Here is a 17,303-nt window from a genome sequence, read left to right on the forward strand (position 1 = left end):
ACGCCTCGTAATTTACACTGTTGACGTATCGGGACTTTCCTATTTTGGTCCTCATTGAATGCCGTAGACGGAAAGATGGCGACCCTTACGCTAGTTAGCCGTCCTGCGAGTGTCCTTCCAAAGATTTCTAGTAAGTAACGACATTGCAGTGGTTAGTGGACATGTTGACGTTTGTGTAATTGTTTGGTGGAGAACAAATAATGCCGTCCAGCACAGGTTCACATTGGAGGCACTTACGCGAGTTGAATGACCTTGCTAACCGGCTGGGCTACTAGGAAGGCTTATGCTAAGGCTTGCTAAGTAACATTAGCTTTTTTGTATCAGCCGACGATGCTCGACTTGGCGTAAAAATAACGTGCCTGCCTTCTATTCAGGATTAATAGCAGAAAATCTTACTTTAATTGTGTGTTAAATTCGAGTGTCTAGTCAATTGTAGTGTACCTTTTTAGTAACCAAGTACTAACTGGCAATGAAAACAAGGCAGACAGGAATTCGAACAGCAGTGCAGAATTGTACAAAACAAAGCAATTATTCTTACGATTGCTTAATTTTTGAAAACCACTACAGTCATACATTTGATTAAAGTTGTAGACGTTTTGTTTGTTTTAAATATATTGTTAGTTTTTTTTCCCCAAAACATTTCGGTATTGCCGAAATCCCTCGTTCATCGCGGTTAATTCATATGTAAGGTAAGTATGGTTCCTTCTTTATGAATGGAATATTTTCGTAGTTATGGCATAGAAAACCTGTTTATGATATTCTAAATACGTTTTTTAAACATTATTAGAGCCACCAAGACATGAAATAACACCCATATAGTCCCCTTTACTTCCGTATTACCCAACATGGTATATATGGTCTAATTGGTTTATACTGTATTTGTATTTTAATTCATTTGTGCTTGAAAAGGCTTCATTTGGACAAAAAATAACTAGAATTTTTGTAAATACGCGGGGTTTTTTTTTTAAACTAATAATACTGTCGGTCGAAGTGAACCACAAAACAGCGATCCTTAATTTATTTTTGAAAACCTAGACATTGAGGGAGCGACGTTCGAACCGCTGGTGTACTGAGGAACGACAATTACAAATTTCTTCTTTTTGACTGAATGAACTTGGATCTACTATACGTGTACACCTGGCAGGTCAAGTGTATCCTCCCTTGTAAAATTGACCTCCTGGTTTCCCTTCAGAGGGCTGCTGTCCCCCCACTGTGCTGTCGGCTTCCTCCGTCGTCCCTGTTCAGCAGAGGAAGCTGCACCATGCTGTCATCCCCAAAGGGAAGGGAGGTCGCTCGTCCTCCAGCGGCATAGCGGCCACTGTTTTCGGTGCTACGGGCTTCCTGGGGAGATACGTAGTAAACCGGCTGGGTGAGTAACAGTCAAGAAGAAATTGACCACATTGGGTCGGCAGTGGCTTTGTTTGTGTGATTTATATCATTTTCAACTGAGCTGGTTAAATCCTACAATCGTATGTAACCCGGAAGATGTCATGTTGTTTCGGAGGTATGACTTTTGTCGGACAATGGACATATCCAGACTTGTTGCATATGCTTATCTGAGCATTATTTGGTCCTCTTACAAAAATACAAGTGTGAACGCTAACCGTATTTCACTAACGAGACCGCCAAGGAAATTTTTGTTGTGGTCCAGATTACTGTACCGGAGTACAAGTGTGAACACACACCGTAGTTAAAAAAAACGTTAAATGGAATAGCTCATTGCTTTCACAGGTTTGATGTGGTGTGTTTATGTGCGTTTTACAGGCCGGATCGGCTCTCAGATTGTAGTCCCTCACCGCTGTGATCAGTATGACACCATGTATTTTAAACCTATGGGGGACCTTGGACAAATCATTTTTATGGTATGTAAGTCTCAAAAATGGAAGTGATAGTAGAATCATCCTCAGAGCCCTCATGATGACTTCGCTTGGAATTCTGCTTTAGGAGTGGGACGCCCGGAACAAAGACTCCATCAAAAGAGCTTTGGAGCACTCCAACGTTGTCATCAACCTTGTGGGGAGAGAATGGGAAACGAGGTATTCCTGAGAGTAGTACACTCTGTTGCAGAGGTGTGGACTCAATCACAATTGTGATGACTTTGGACTTGACTCGAGAATATAAATAAATAAATCAAAGACATCGGCTTCAATGACCTGACTTTAGTGTGATGACTTGAAAATACTTGAGATTTTCAATGGGTGTGTAGAGGAAAATGTGTCCCCGTTCAAAGTATTCAACTCAGGTGACCGTTATATCATTTCCAGCAAGACAAATACATTTTCTCATTTGTGAGCACCAGTTTGCTGAAGAGTGATGGAGTGATTAACACCGCGATGTGTCGACATGCTACCGAGGATAATTCATTTGCATTTGCGAATGATGAGGCCATGGCGTTTTATTTGGTGAACATTTAACAGTGCTTATGACTTGTAAGGACTCAAAAATTTCAAGCCTGTGACTTCGGACCTGTCTCGACCTGTGTTGTCTCGACTTAAGACTCGCTTTGGGCTTGCACGTTTTTAATTGAGACACCGACTGTCTCCCACCTCTGCTCTATTGTGTTTCCATGTATTCATATTCCTTTTTCTGTGTGAAGGAACTACCGCTTTGAGGATGTGTTTGTGAGCATCCCTCAGCAGATTGCCAAGGCAACCAGAGAGGCTGGCATCACAAAGTTCATCCACATGTCTCACCTCAACGCTGACATACGCAGCTCGTCCAAATACCTGAGGAACAAGGTTAGCTGGGTTATAACGGCACGTGTGCGGATGTGGGTATGAGTCCTCATCCCTGTGTTGTGTCCCAGGCTGTGGGAGAGAATGCAGTGAGAGATGAGTTTCCCGACGCCATCATCATGAAGCCATCAGAGATGTTTGGGAGGGAGGACAGGTTCTTCAACTACTACGCAAGTGAGAATGGCATTGCATCTTCACAGCAAGTGGCTACAGAAATCAGTGTAGACTTCTCACTACGGTCATTCCTTTTAGACATGCGTTGGTTCGGCAGCGCCATCCCACTCATCAACCTCGGGAAGACAACGGTCAAGCAGCCTATTCATGTAAGTTTGCTCAGAAACAGAAGCTAATCTTTCTAGTAATAGTCAATTCTATCAGATTGCTAAGCAGGCACACTGTCCGTCTTGCCTCCCGGTCACATAAACAATCTTCCTTTCATCAACATCATCATTTGTTTTTGCCACCAAAAGGCATTTGGTGCTACAGGCAAGTATTTGCATTTTTCAAATAAGTCCCCTTTGTCATCAGGTGGTGGATGTGGCGAAGGCCATTATGAGCGCAGTCAGAGACCCAGAAGCCAATGGAAAGACATACGCACTAGTTGGGTAGGTAACCATTTGACACCTTTCCCAAATACAGTGGAACCGCACTGATTTTCGTAGGATTGTTTTTTTGACGAAAATTACTGCCCAAACTATGCCTCACTTTTCGTACTCTGTCTTGGTTATCACACGGACAAACAGAACCCAAACAAAGCATTCGCGCGTTGGTGACTCAGTTTTTGTGAAGAATGGATGGTGGTTCTTTTAGAGTTGGGACACTATAGACATATTCCAGCCAGGGAATTCTTTATTATTATTCTTTATAATTACCTTTATTATGTGTAAGGATTGTTTATTTGTTCATGAAACGCACATAAAACCATGAACAACTCTGTTTTTGTCTCCGTTCTTTCTCCTTGAAAGCACTGTGCGCCCTGCAGTCATGAAGTGTTCAAGTGCCCTGCGTATTTCAGTGTTCTTGTGCTTTTTTTGTAGGGATGCACGATATTTTTAAATTTTTTTAAGGCAGATACTGATACTGCTTTTCAAGATCGGTACCAATAACTTTTTATATCTATTATTTTTTACATTTAGATTTAAATGTAGTTTGTGCACACCTGGAGGTAAGAACAACTCAAAGTTGGATTTTATTTACCATAAGGTGGTTGGATGCGTATATACGTAGATGCACTGTGTTTGCTTACAACACGTGTTTGGAGGAGCGCTTGATTTGCTCACGCTAACTCACCTACAGCACAGTACGGGTAACTTCGTCTCATTGGAGCTTTTTTTTTTTTTTAAGTTATTGAAGCTATTTTTTTTTGTTAACATATTTTTCGGTATGATGTCATAATTCCTAATATCTTGCATCACAGCTTTTAAAAAAAATTATTTATCACGGTTGCAAAATAAGCCACAGTGATGCCAAAGAGCGTTGCAAGTGCCAGAACTTTGAGAAGGAAGGTGAGAAACACTATTGAATACAAAACAGAAGTAGTAGTCAAGTAGCAATGTAGGGTCTGTTACAGTAGGATTGTAATGTAAAGGTAGGACCCTTGAACACAGGTTGCAGGGGGAATGGTTTAAGGGAGACACATTACAGATAGTGAGCCGGGCCGGTGTATGTAATGATGACCATACCGGCTGCTGAAGTTTCCAGTAAAGTCCAGGTGAGCAAGTACAGCGCTAACGGTTCACCCTTTACAGTTAAGCTTGTAACAGACTAGTGCTCACCAAGAGGCTTCCATTATTTTTGCATGTAAAACTCAAATTATTCTCTCTAAAATGTTTTTTGTTCATACTTCTGGGTGTCTGGGTTTACATTATGTCCTGCTTCAGTTTTTGTACGTTTTACCTGCCCTATCTAGTGATATCCAGTGGAAGGGATGCTTAAAAATTCTGCCTTTTTATAAAAATAACAATGCTCAGTTTTGATGGCCACTGTCAGAATAAATGAACAATATGCATATGATTGTAAAACTACACTGCAGAGTTGTTAGTAATACTTACTTTGGTCACCTTATTTAGCAACATGAGCTAGGCGTGTCTGGTGCTGTTGCATTGTACCCACAAAAAACAATCAATAGTAATAGTTGAGTACTGTACACATTGCCAATGCCACATGACCATGATGCATGATTTTTATTTTTAATAGTCCCAACCGGTACGTCCTCCATGACCTGGTGGAGTACATCTACGCTGTGGCTCACAGGCCTTTTGCACCCTACCCACTGCCCCGCCCACTCTTTCAGTAAGTGCAAACACGAGCATGAACGTTTTCTTTCTTTGAAATACGTTTCCACATTCACAATGCGCAGTTTCACTCAAGTGTATTCAATCCTCACTGGAGGTTTTATTTGCACAGTTTAGACACTCGCAGGAGTGTGCAAAAAAGTAAATAAATAGCTCTTCAATCTCATAATATTAACTGCCAATAAAAGAACAGTGACCTTCTATTGCAAGCTGTAAAATTTACAATGACTGTTAGTGTTCCCTCGCTCTATCGCGGTTCACCTTTCGCCAATTTTTTTTGTGCTTTTTTAAAAATCATTATTACAGCGTATGAACGCTGTTACAGGCTGAGCCTGGCCCTTTAAGAAGAATGGCATTGTGGGAAGTTGAGTGTCTCTCTCTTCTGTCTGCACCGCCCATTGTTTTCTGCGTCCTGACTGGCTGTAGACCATTGTCAGTCTCTTCCGTGCCGCCCTGCGTGTCTCCTGTGTCATCGCTAGCTTTCTTGCTTGCTTGCTTGTAAATGAATCTTCGGTTTGAAGGACGACTGCAGAACGGCGCCAGGATGAAAAGGCACGGTCACAGGAGAAAATACGCGTGAGTGACTTAATCATTTGTCCTACCTGTCGGTTGATCATTAAAGTTCAAACGAAGGTTTGGACTTTTTTGAGAGTGTTTAAATGAGAAAAATGGGATAAAACGTTAAAGCCTGTCTGAGAAAAGTGTATAAAGAGTATAGCGAGGCGCTTTACAGCCTTAAAACGTATATAATCATTGTAAAAAAAAATAAATAAATAAATAAAGTTGGCTACTTCGCGGATTTCACTTATTGCGGGTTATTTTGGGAACCTATCCCTGTGATAAACGAGGGAACACTGTAAACAAAGATGCTATGATCGATTGGCCACTGATAAATAGCGGTCGTTTTCTATAATACGGTTAGTTTGGAGCTCGTTTTTATACCACGGGGAAGTGGATGTCACGTTCGTGGGTAACGTACTAACTTTGTCAAATGTCACTGAACAATTTTGCTCTGATGTTGTCATTGTACTAATTATGTCTTGTCCTGAAAACACTTATTTGTATGTGGTTGCTTAACCAGTACCAACACAGTGTCCAGCCTTATGATGCTGATACTCTCACAGGGCTCTCCGAGCTCACCAGCTGATTTTCAATAGCTCACGAAGGGTCGAACAATATTTGCTTCAACTCTTAGTAGTTTTTTATTAGAACTGTTCAGTTGAGACTTTATGCCTTTTATACAAGTATAATGACAAATGAGCACAAAATAGCATGAAGACGATGGCCGCACTGTTAATCCATGTGATCGGTATTGGCCAATCTCTCTCATGAATGATCGGTATCGGAGGCATAAAATCCTGATCGGAGCCGGTGTTCAAATAATTTTTTCTTCACACATGAGTCACCCTCTCTCGAGTGTTGGCCTATGAGCCGCCAGGGGGCACTGTAAACACGGCAGCTATGGCCTGTTTGTCATTGTATTCCCAGTCATGCTGTGATGATGAACTGCATTTCCTTGTGCTAGCTTCTGTTTGTCTTTTCAGCCTCGCTGCTCGGTTTTTCGCAATGAGCCCATTCGAACCATGGACAACCCCCGATAAAATAGAAAGGGTGAGAAAGAAGACAAAGGCTTTGAAAGAACAAAGCATTCATGGCATTGGTTTTACCTTTTTGCAGTTCCACACGAGCGATATGAAGTACCCAGGACTCCCTGGGCTGGAGGATCTTGGCATCAGTCCTTCCACAGTAGAACAAAAGGCTATCGAGATTCTGCGTCGCCATCGCCAATACCGTTTCCTTGAAGCAGACTTGAACGCGACAAAGCCAGCCAAGACTGTCAACTACTGAAGTGTTGAATCGGTGTCCCGACATCACTTTGACAAGCTTTGTCTTTAACTAAATCCTGTATGTAAATAAAATCAATCTTTACCTTAAAGGGTTTATGTTGTGTTGTTTTGGATTGGTGCTTGTAGTAGAATAGATCAATGCAAGCCAACACCACATGTTGGTTTTGCAATAATGCCGAATTTGAATCACAAGCATTGCTCTGGTTGCAGTGCTGCAACTCTTATTTCCACAGACTAATATTAGTGGACCCTGTTATAATAGACAAGTGACAGTCACAAATGAGGGTGGATTTGATGCTTAGTGTACACGATAACTGCAGAAGTGTACTTTGTAACCTCTATTATAAATCTAGCCTGACTGAGGAATTCCATCACCTTTGCACTGACTGGTAGAGAATTCTGTCAGGTGCATGTACGTAGTTTCTATCAAAAGCACTTACTAGTCCATTTGCCCAGTCCGCCTCATTGTAATGCAACATTCCTTAATAAAGCAAGTTGTCCAAGTGCAAAAATGCTTAACTAAAACGAGTAAGATGCAGTTGGTAGAAAATGCTATCTAGAAGATAAGACGCACCTTATCAAGTTGTAAATTCTGTGGAGGGAAGCAATGCTTGCGTGGTGAACAGAAAGCAACATGAAGGCCCACGTGCGGAGCGCTGGGATAGTCGGAGTTGTCCTTGTCTTCATGTATATCATCATTTTTATGAGTAAACCTTCTTCACACAGTTCTTTTCCAAAAGGAATCTTGGAGGAAAAGGTTGTGAGGAGACTGGACAGCGTTGAGCAGACTCTGCACAGGCTAGGTGAGTTCAAAGGCAGTAAATACCATAATAGGACTTTTACATGTCGCTGTTCACTCAGTCTTTATCGAAAAGGCCTTAGAACGGGGCTGGGCCAACTTTTTAACTTGCAGGCCGCATTGGGTTAAAAGCAATTGTCTGTGTGTAGGTGGTCATCAAACACGACATACTTGCATGGTGCATACATGGTGCGACAAAATGGAAACAACACATCCACAGCAAATTAACCCATCACATAAATCAACGACTACTACGTGGGTGGTAAACAACAACTACGCTCTAAACATAACGTAACCTGTTATTACCAAGTGCCCACAAGGCATGCTGGGTAGTCCAGCTGCAACAACAATACTGTATAACCTATGAACAACAACAACAACAACATTGGATAGCAGTAAGGAGTGTGTTAACTCCTCGTTTACTTCTCTGAGGACCTCCACAACATATTTCTAATCAAGCAAAAATGCGACAAGCACAGCAAAATGTTGAGAGAAAGAGTACCACAAGCTACCCAGCATGCCTTTCGGCAGGAATATAAAGGTGTTTAGCCAAGAAAGTGTGCATGAGTGGAGGAGTAGATACCAAAATCTGCTTAATTGAAATCTTTGTGTATTTTTCCACCATGTCCTGCCTTTACAAACACCCAAAGAAAAGCTGATTGAAGGGTCGAGCGTACAAAAGAACACCACCAACAAACTTGCTCCTGATGTGGACCGACACAAAGCAAAGCCTGTGGTGCCAAAGTTATATCCAAACTCCTTCCTGTTTGCTAAATGGGGAGAAGGGCTGACGGTGGTGGAGCAGAAGCAGGCAGAATCGCTCTTTCAGATTTATGGCTACAACGTGTTCCTCAGCAACCGCTTGCCACTTGACAGGAAGCTTCCAGACATGAGAGACGGCAGGTGACTTGCAATGTCTTGACTTCCTCTATGCACTGATGTCATCCTCTAGGGGTGTCCAAACCTTTTCTACGGAGGGTTACATGCTAAAAATGCTGAAAAATGAAAGGATGCAAGGGCTGCTTTGATATTTCTAAAGCAACGCATGCAGAAATGCTGAGAAGTTGTACACAGTGTTCCCTCGTTTAACGCGGGGGTTAGGTTCCAAAAAATACCAACGTTAAGTGAAATTTTGAAGGTTTGAAGTGAAGTTTTTTCGTTCATTATATATTTGTTTCTTTACAGTGCGTTTTTTCATTCACTGGATAGGTTTTTTTAATTTATTATATATGATTTTTTGTTTACAGTGCATGTTTTTTCGTTTACTGGATATGTTTTTTTGTTTATTATGTTTTTTTCATTGACAGTGTATATTTCAAGGAACGCCTGCATCTCAGCTCTCAGTGTGAAAAAGTGTATTATTAGCATGAACTTCAGTCTTTGCTCTTTTTTTCCCCATTTTTGCTATTTTGCTGATATTTCAACTTTCTTCAGTAATCTTTGTACATTTTATTCTTGTGATATTATTACTTTACTTTATTCCCATATTATAACGTTTTCCCATAATTTAATACTTAAACATTTTTTTCTTTAATATTTCAAGTAAATACTTCTAAAATTACATTATTTTCCCTCATATTTCCAATTTGTTCTCGTCCTATTCCAACTTTTTTTCTCGTTAAAATATTACTTTTTTTTCTTAATATTTGGACTTACTTTCAGCTGGTTTTTCCATTTCTGCATTTTTTTTTTTTTTTTTTACATTTTCCAACTATTTCAACTTTCTTCATGTAAATTTTGCTCTCGTAATTAGGACTTTATTGCCATAATATTGAAAATGAGGACTTTATTCATTGTTTTGTTTCTCGTAATATTACAACTTCATGGTACTAAAATAACATTATTTTTCCTCATATTACGTTATTCTCGTAAAATTAAAACATTTTGTCATTATCCTTTTTCCTTTTTTGACTTTATTCTGATTTTTTCATTTTTGCTGGGTTGTTTTTTTTTTGTTTGTTTCTTCTAAATTATATTTTTAGAATGCATCACCACGGGCCACAAATGGCCCCCAGGCCGCACTTTGGACACCCCTGCTGTCGGGAGTGAGTGGATATACGGCATAACAAATGTTCATCTTTCACTTAGATGTCTGACAAAGAACTACCCTGAAGACCTGCCAAACATCAGCGTGGTGCTCATTTACCTCAACGAGGCACTTTCAGTCATTAAAAGGGCGATTCAAAGTATCATCTCACACACGCCAAAGCACCTCCTGAAGGAAATCATTCTGGTGGATGACTACAGCACTTATAGTGAGTTTCCCTGAGATCGTGTGTAGAATCACAGCAGTATGAGCCACATCGACAGAGCAAAATCACCGTTACAAGCTTTGGTACTTCTCTTCCAGATGACCTTGGTGGACCTCTACAAGACTTTGTAGATGAAATCCACAAAAACAAGCCTGCGCTGATAAAGAAAGTGTGGCATCACCGTCAAATGGGCCTGTCACAATCACGGATGTCAGGCTGGGAGCGTGCGACGGCAGACGTTGTGGCCATTTTGGATGCTCACATTGAAGTCACGGAGGGCTGGTAGGATGGCTTTCAACATCATTTCCACAGGAAATTGTTCCAAAGCGCTTCACTTTCATGCCGATATCCTTACCAGGTCAGAACCTCTACTCGCCAGGATCAAAGCTGATAGGACGGTGGTGGTGTCCCCCGTCTTTGACAAGATCCATTTCGATGACTTTCACGTGGAAAAATACCTCCCCTCCGCGCACGGCTTTGACTGGCCTTTATGGTGCATGTACGAGTCCTTCCGCCCGGAATGGATGAAGATGAACGATGAATCCAGGCCTGGGAAGTAAGCAAAAAGCGTACAGTAGCTTTCAGGAAGGATGGTAAGATAGTGAGTTAAAGGGAAAACTACACAGGTAAAACTACACAGGTAAAACTACAGGTAAATCACTGTAGCGACCTTCAACTGCTGCTTGTTTCTGGGTATTAGCCTTGACATCGGGCCACTGGCTTGACTGAAGAACATGCCACCTACTCGTCTCCAAAAAGCGTGAAGATGCTTTCACAGTACACTTAGTGTTATTATTCATCCACATTGTAACGTGCCATCAGTTTTGGATGATGCTGAATGTGATCAGAGAGTGCAGGTGGTCCTCTTTTCACAAGCACGTGTCCATAAATGAATGAAAAGCTTCATTTTGCTCCGTAAACACGAGACTTGCTTGAGTTACAGAGCGCGGAAAGATACAGCGTGTGCCTGCACAGCCACACTGAGGAAGAATAACATCGCTTAGGAGTTCACTTTTTGCACTTCATTGTGTCTCTTAAGTGGCAGTGCGCCAAAGAAAAGGAAAGCCATCACCATGGAAGTTAAAATGACCATCATAAAAAGCTCAGAGCGAGGAGCAACGCCTGCCAATATTGGTCACTCTTTTGGTCCCAGACGGTGACTGCCGCGACCATCATTAAGGATAAAGATGATTGCATGCTGATGAATGCCACAGGGGTCATGGATTCCGTGCGCTGTTACAAGGAGACCTGGGAGGAGAAGAGGAGGTTATCCTTCCAGGCTAGCCCGGCACAATATTTTAACGCGTTCTATCCCATCCGTTTTTCAAGCGACAACCCCTTCAGTATGGGACATTTTAGACGATTTTGACTGATCTTTCAAGGCACACAGAATATTGTGTTCTATGGCGATACAAACAAGGAACCTACCAAAAAAAAGATTAGACTCCCGTCTTTCACCAGGAAAAAAAGGTTTGTTTCTACCTTTTTCTGTCCTTTAGTAATCAGCAGTAGACCGTAGGTAAGTTTCAGGAAAATATCAGTTCCCGACTAAAATGGGAGAAAAACAGCTTTTTGTGAAAAAATACATTTCAAGACTTTCACTTTGACACAAATATTTGTTGCTTTTGTGACAGCTCAAATATCTAAACAACTACGCCACAACATAACACAAAAAGGGGTTGTTTTACATCAAAATAACTAGCATTATTATTTACAAATATAACACCATGAACTATTTACAGTTCACACATTTGGAACATTTGGAGGTGGGCAAACTTTCTGACTCGCAGGCCACATTGGGTTAAAAAATTTGGCAGAGTTTATGCATAGGTGGTCATCAAACAGATTGACATACTTGCTCACGGTGCAACGAAACAGAAACACAACACATCCACAGCAAGTTAACGCAATACATAAATCAACTATTATTGTGGGTGATAAGCAACAACTAGGCGCTAAAAATAACACGTAACTGAAAATTGTTATTTCCAAATGGCCGCAAGGTATGCTGGGTAGTGAACTACGAATAATTAAACATTGGATATCAACATTGGAGGAGTATGTGAACTCCTCGTTTACTTCTCTGACGACCTCCTCAACATATTTTGCAGTCAAGCAAAAATGCGACAAACACGGCAAAATGTTGGGAGAAAGACTACCCCAAGCTACCCAGCATGCCTTGCGGCAGGAACACAAGGGTGTTTTTATGGCAAGTGTAGATATTTATTTGTATGCCCGTGTGGTGCCGTAGGTATTTTACTTTGCCTCGTGTGCGTTGACGTGCTGTGTTGTGGGTTGCTTTCTTGTACAGATTGCATCTCACCCTTCTTTAAAAGAAGATATTTGGAAATGCCCTGTAGGCCGGATTAAGACGCATGGTGGGCCTCCTGTGGCCACCGGTCCGCAGTTTGCCCACCAAGAATGGAAACACCTGTCGATCTTTCAAGCCATCTCGCTACTTCTCTCAGCAGTCACATCATCAATGTGTTTATTGGCAGGAGTCCTTCCGTGATGGGAATATTCGCAGCTCACAGGGAATTTCTGGGAGAACTTGGAGGGCTGGATGGAGGAATGACGGTCTATGGTGGAGAAAATGTTGAACTCGGGATTCGTGTGAGTGGCCTGTCTTCTAAGACGGGGTGTCCTAACGGGGCCACATACTGAAGAATTCTAAGAACGCAAGGGCCACTAGGATACTTAGTACTGCAATATGCTAAGAAGTTATCTCAGCTTGGTGATCTAGGTCAAAAGCATATTATTAGGATGAGTTTCCGTCTTTGCTCTTTTTTTCCCCAAAATATTTCAACTTTCTTCTTAAATGAAAAAAATAATTAAACTTAAAGATGGCACTTCACCCTTTTCCGGGCCAGAACCACATACTAGAACTAGGACTAGGATGCTGATTCTCATCCCGGCCGCTTCACACTCGGTTGCAACCGATCGATGAAGCCAGCAGGACCACATCATCTGCAAAAAGCAGAGACGCAATCCTGCAGCCACCAAACCAGAACCCCTCAATGCCGTGGCTGCGCCAAGAAATTCTGTCCATGAAAGTAATGAACAGAATCGGTGACAAAGGGCGGCCCTGGCGGAGTCCAACCCTCACTGGCAATGAGTCAGACTTGTTGCCGGCAATGTGGACCAAACTCTGACACCGGTGATACAGGGAACAAACTGCCTGAATTAGGTGGCACCCCATGTTCCTGGCGTACTCCCCACAGAAATCCTCAAGGAACGCAGTCGAATGCCTTCTTCTAGTCCACAAAAACGCATGTAGACTGGTTTGGCGAACTCCCACGCGCCCTCAAGGGCCCTGCCGAGAGTGTAGAGTTGGTCCACAGTTCCACGACCATGACGAAAACCACACCGCTCCTCCTGAATCAGAGATTCAACTGTCCAGCGGATACAAGCGGCCGAAATGAGTTTTCTCCGTAGGGTGGCTGGGCTCTCCCTGAGAGATAAGGTGAGAAGCACTGTCATCCGGGAGAGACTCGGAGTAGAACCCCTGCTCCTCCGCATGGAGAGGAGCCAGATGAGGTGGCTTGGGCCTCTGGTCAGAAAACCTCCCAGGCACCTCCCTGGGGAGGTGTTCAGGCCTCTGGGAAGACCCAGGACACGTTGGAGAGACTATGTCTCTCAACTGGCCCGGGAACGCTTCGGGATCCGCCGGGAGGAGCTGGACGAAGTGGGCGGGGAGAGGGAAGTCTGGGCTTCCCTGCTTAGGCTAACCCGACCTCAGATAAGTGGAATAAGATGGATGGATGGTATTTTTTCTTTAATAATTCAACTCCATGCTACTAAAATTACATTATTTTTCCTCATAATATTAGTTTATTTTCATAAAATTGTGACTTTATTTCTCTTCACATTTGGATTTTATTCTGGTAAAATTACAGCTGCTGCAGCTTGCTTCTTTTAATTTTTGAACTTTGCAATAGTTCCATACAATTTTTTTACTTTTTTCAGTAAAAGTATAACTTTTCCTGCAACCTAATTTTCACCAAAATTACAACTTTATTGTTTTGTTTTTCATAATATTACGACTTTAAAAAAAACAATGTCCTTTTTCTTTAATATTTAATCTTTTTCTACTAAAATTGCATTATTTTTCCTCATAATTGTACAATGTGATTCTTGTAAAAGAACTTTTCCTGTTAGATAACTTTTTTAATGTTAATATTTTGTCTTTATTCTTGTACAATTACTGCTGATTTGTCCATTTTTGCTGGGGGTTTTTCTTGTTCAATTATATTTGGCTGCTATGGTGCCCCCCAGGCCTCACTCTGAACAACCCCGCTGTAACAAATGTTCTCTGTGTTCTCTGTGGTTTTCTTGATATTGTTTCTTGACTGCTCAGGTGTGGCTTTGTGGAGGAAGCGTCGAGGTCGTGCCGTGCTCCAGGATAGGTCACATTGAGCGGGCACATAAGCCGTACGCCCCTGATCTAAATCCTGTCATGAGGAGGAATGCTCTGAGGGTTGCAGAAATTTGGATGGATGAATACAAGAAGAATGTGATGATCGCATGGAACCTTCCTCTTCAGGTTGATATATGCTTCCCCTGGCGTTTATTTTTGTGTGCGTGCGCCCTCATTCCTCTATTAGGGCCACTTTCCTGACTTATTTCGTTCTGTTTGTATTGTGTGAGGTGGTGGTTAACATTAACAACTGGCAGGGGGAACGATTGTAATAATTATATGACGCATGCGCATGTGCCCATATGTGGATGAGCGTACTGTGGGCTTTGACTTTGTGGATGAGTTTGAGTCTTACTACTTATTTTTGGTACGCAAAGTGGCAGCTATCATTAACTTAGGAGTCTACAACCTTGCATCCGCGGGCGTAGCACAATGACGCAGCCACAGAGGCACTCCCTTTCAGCAAGCGGTGAAAGTGCAGACTTCCAACATGTAAAATAGATTGCAGATTGCGGTAGATTCGTTTTATGTTTACGCTCAAAGAACTACACTTTTCATAATGCTTAGAGTGCGGGACCAGGAAGTAGTGAATACCGACGTAGGTTGGATTGCAAGGTTTATAGTGTGTGTAAAGCATTTCATGTGCGCTCCCAATCCTGCCTCGCGCTCTGCCATTTTGATATTACATGTATTATCATTCACAGTAGCAATGCCATAGCTAACATAGTCTGATGGCTGACCTGTTCCCGTGAGACAGCTTTTCTCTAAACAAGAACTATCGTCACATTTTAATCAGCCCGAGTAAACAGGCAATCAAACACGACAACATCTTATTATTAGTGGGGGGAAAAGCTCATCAACAATCAATCAAAGCATGAACCGCCGTTTGGTTGCAGAGGGAAGTGGGAAAAGTTAGCCAACACTGCCATCAAGTGGCCAACTGGCACAATGGCACACATTAGCTTTCTGAAATTCTTACACAGGCCTGACATTTCCTCTGGATAATCCATGTTATAGTCAGCTTTCCTGAGGTGGACAAAAAAAAAATGTTTGTAGTAAGTAGTACCTGCCTGTGACCATGCCTGGCTTTGGAGGTAAATCGTTCCTGTAAAAACTACTACTAAACTACATTTATAGATGAATTTCTGAATTAGACCTTTTATATTTGGGTTCGTTACACGTGTGTATATTTTTATACTAAAAGATTTATCAATTTACCAGTTTTCCTGACTCAGATTTGAGGTTTTTGTTCATTACATGATAAAATTTGATGCTTGACATAGCCAAGGTGAATAATTAGTTTTTAGTACGAGAGGGAAAAATATCTGCACTACATCACCCCCACTGAAAATTACACAACAAAATCTTACTGTGGTCTTACAAATGCCAATCATCACAACTGCCCATTCATTTTGTATTGGATGTCATTATTGCACCTGCTTGTGTAAGCGTATGTATGAAAACGTCATTTACCTACATCCCACAGGACCATGGCATTGATATTGGTGATGTGACAGAGAGGAAGAAGCTGAGGGAAAAGTTACAATGCAAACCGTTCAAGTGGTACCTGGAGAATGTGTATCCAAGTCTGGCCACATTGGATCATCTGCTGGGGTACGGCATGGTAAGCAGCACCTACAGTACAGTATAGTCTCATGTTTGCTTAACTTGTGCTGCTGTACCTGTCCATCCTGAGCCACATAAATGACTCCTCTCATTTCCAGATGAGGAACAGCCTCCTCATGAACTTTTGTGTAGACCAAGGAGTAGTTCCAGGAAATATCCCCATCCTATACGAGTGCCACTTCCAACAACCACAGGTTGATTCTTTCATCTGGACAAAAAGAAATATGATGCGTCAACTGTGTAGCAACTGAGATGGTGATAATGTATAAAACACTTTTGTTTCCAGTTCTGCTACTACACCAAAGACAGTGAAATCATCATTGGGGCAATTAAATCTCACAAGTATAACCCAAACCGCTGCCTGGTTGATTCGGGCTCCAGCAGCACACCCACCCTGTTGGATTGTCAGCTGGCAAAGCGAAAACAGCTCCACATGCACTGGCACTTCACACAGGTATTACCATGCGGCATATATAATACGCATTTTGTAGCTGAATAATGTGTTATTGCTTCTTATGTGTTGCTCCACCTCTCACAGGGCAAAGAAATCCAAAACAAAGCAACTAGGAGATGCTTTGAGATCAGTCAAGGCGAAAACTATGAGTATGTGCTCCTCATTCAGCAGTGCACAGGACAGAGCTGGACCATTGAGCACCTAATCTCCCCTTTTTAGTTGGTACTAAATTCAAAGAGGACTTTTCATGCAAGTGTTACCAGTCACTCTTTCTCTAAAACCTAATCATCAGGTTAGATATTCTAGGGGTAATAATGGACTCACCACCTAAAAACATTGCCAAAATCAAGGAAATAGTGTCTAAGACAGCTTTAGAGAGACTAATCCACACCTTTGTAAGATCATATTTTAAAACATAATTAAATATTTGGCATTTGTGATTAGGACTGGAGTTGATTGAAAGGTCTGAGTTAACACTGGAGAACACTGACACTGGAGAAAATAGAACTGCGTCAAAATCTCTTTTAATACTAATTTATGTGAATGGGCAAGGCAGGTTTCTACCCGGAGGGCTGACAAACTTTGAACATCGACAGCAGTGACACTTTGCAAATTCACTTTGTGAATTGTGCCTAAGGGGCCCCGACAGGCTCTCGATGTGTAATTAAGCCTGATCGTTCAAGAAATTCCAGTTTCTTAACATTAACTGTACGAGTAACTCATTGAATGTGTATTTCCCAAATAAAAACAGTGACATTTTAATCAAATGGTCATTTAAATGATGAATACATATTTGGTATTTTTCAGCAATCACTGTTCCCATGGACCGACTTTTGGTGGCGTCACTAATTAGACTCACCTGTTTCAGTATGGGGTGGG

General features: G+C 41.8%; 2 protein-coding genes across 3 annotated transcripts; both read left to right on the forward strand.

Annotated features, from left to right (window-relative positions):
• Positions 1-58: 58 nt before the first annotated feature.
• On the forward strand, positions 59-6,965 carry ndufa9a (NADH:ubiquinone oxidoreductase subunit A9a). 2 transcript variants are annotated; one of them, XM_054776297.1, is made up of 11 exons: positions 59-130; positions 1,193-1,369; positions 1,765-1,862; positions 1,945-2,036; positions 2,597-2,738; positions 2,807-2,909; positions 2,988-3,058; positions 3,264-3,340; positions 4,932-5,027; positions 6,574-6,640; positions 6,707-6,965. In XM_054776297.1, the coding sequence occupies exons 1-11, from the start codon at positions 76-78 to the stop codon at positions 6,875-6,877; spliced, it is 1,149 nt and encodes a 382-aa protein (XP_054632272.1). In that variant the 5' UTR covers positions 59-75; the 3' UTR covers positions 6,878-6,965. The 2 variants fall into 2 exon arrangements, with proteins under 2 accessions (XP_054632272.1, XP_054632273.1); XM_054776298.1 differs by lacking the exon at positions 6,574-6,640.
• A 277-nt stretch (positions 6,966-7,242) lies between these two features.
• On the forward strand, positions 7,243-16,643 carry LOC129181288 (probable polypeptide N-acetylgalactosaminyltransferase 8). Its single transcript, XM_054776295.1, has 11 exons — positions 7,243-7,679; positions 8,326-8,578; positions 9,764-9,930; positions 10,026-10,209; positions 10,286-10,483; positions 12,426-12,540; positions 14,285-14,470; positions 15,831-15,968; positions 16,069-16,164; positions 16,257-16,424; positions 16,509-16,643. Exons 1-11 carry the CDS (start codon positions 7,511-7,513, stop codon positions 16,641-16,643), a joined length of 1,809 nt encoding a protein of 602 aa, XP_054632270.1. The 5' UTR covers positions 7,243-7,510.
• The last annotated feature ends 660 nt before the right edge of the window (positions 16,644-17,303 follow it).

The sequence above is a fragment of the Dunckerocampus dactyliophorus genome, chromosome 5 (genome assembly GCF_027744805.1).
Source record: "Dunckerocampus dactyliophorus isolate RoL2022-P2 chromosome 5, RoL_Ddac_1.1, whole genome shotgun sequence".
NCBI classification, from domain to species: Eukaryota; Metazoa; Chordata; class Actinopteri; order Syngnathiformes; family Syngnathidae; genus Dunckerocampus; species Dunckerocampus dactyliophorus.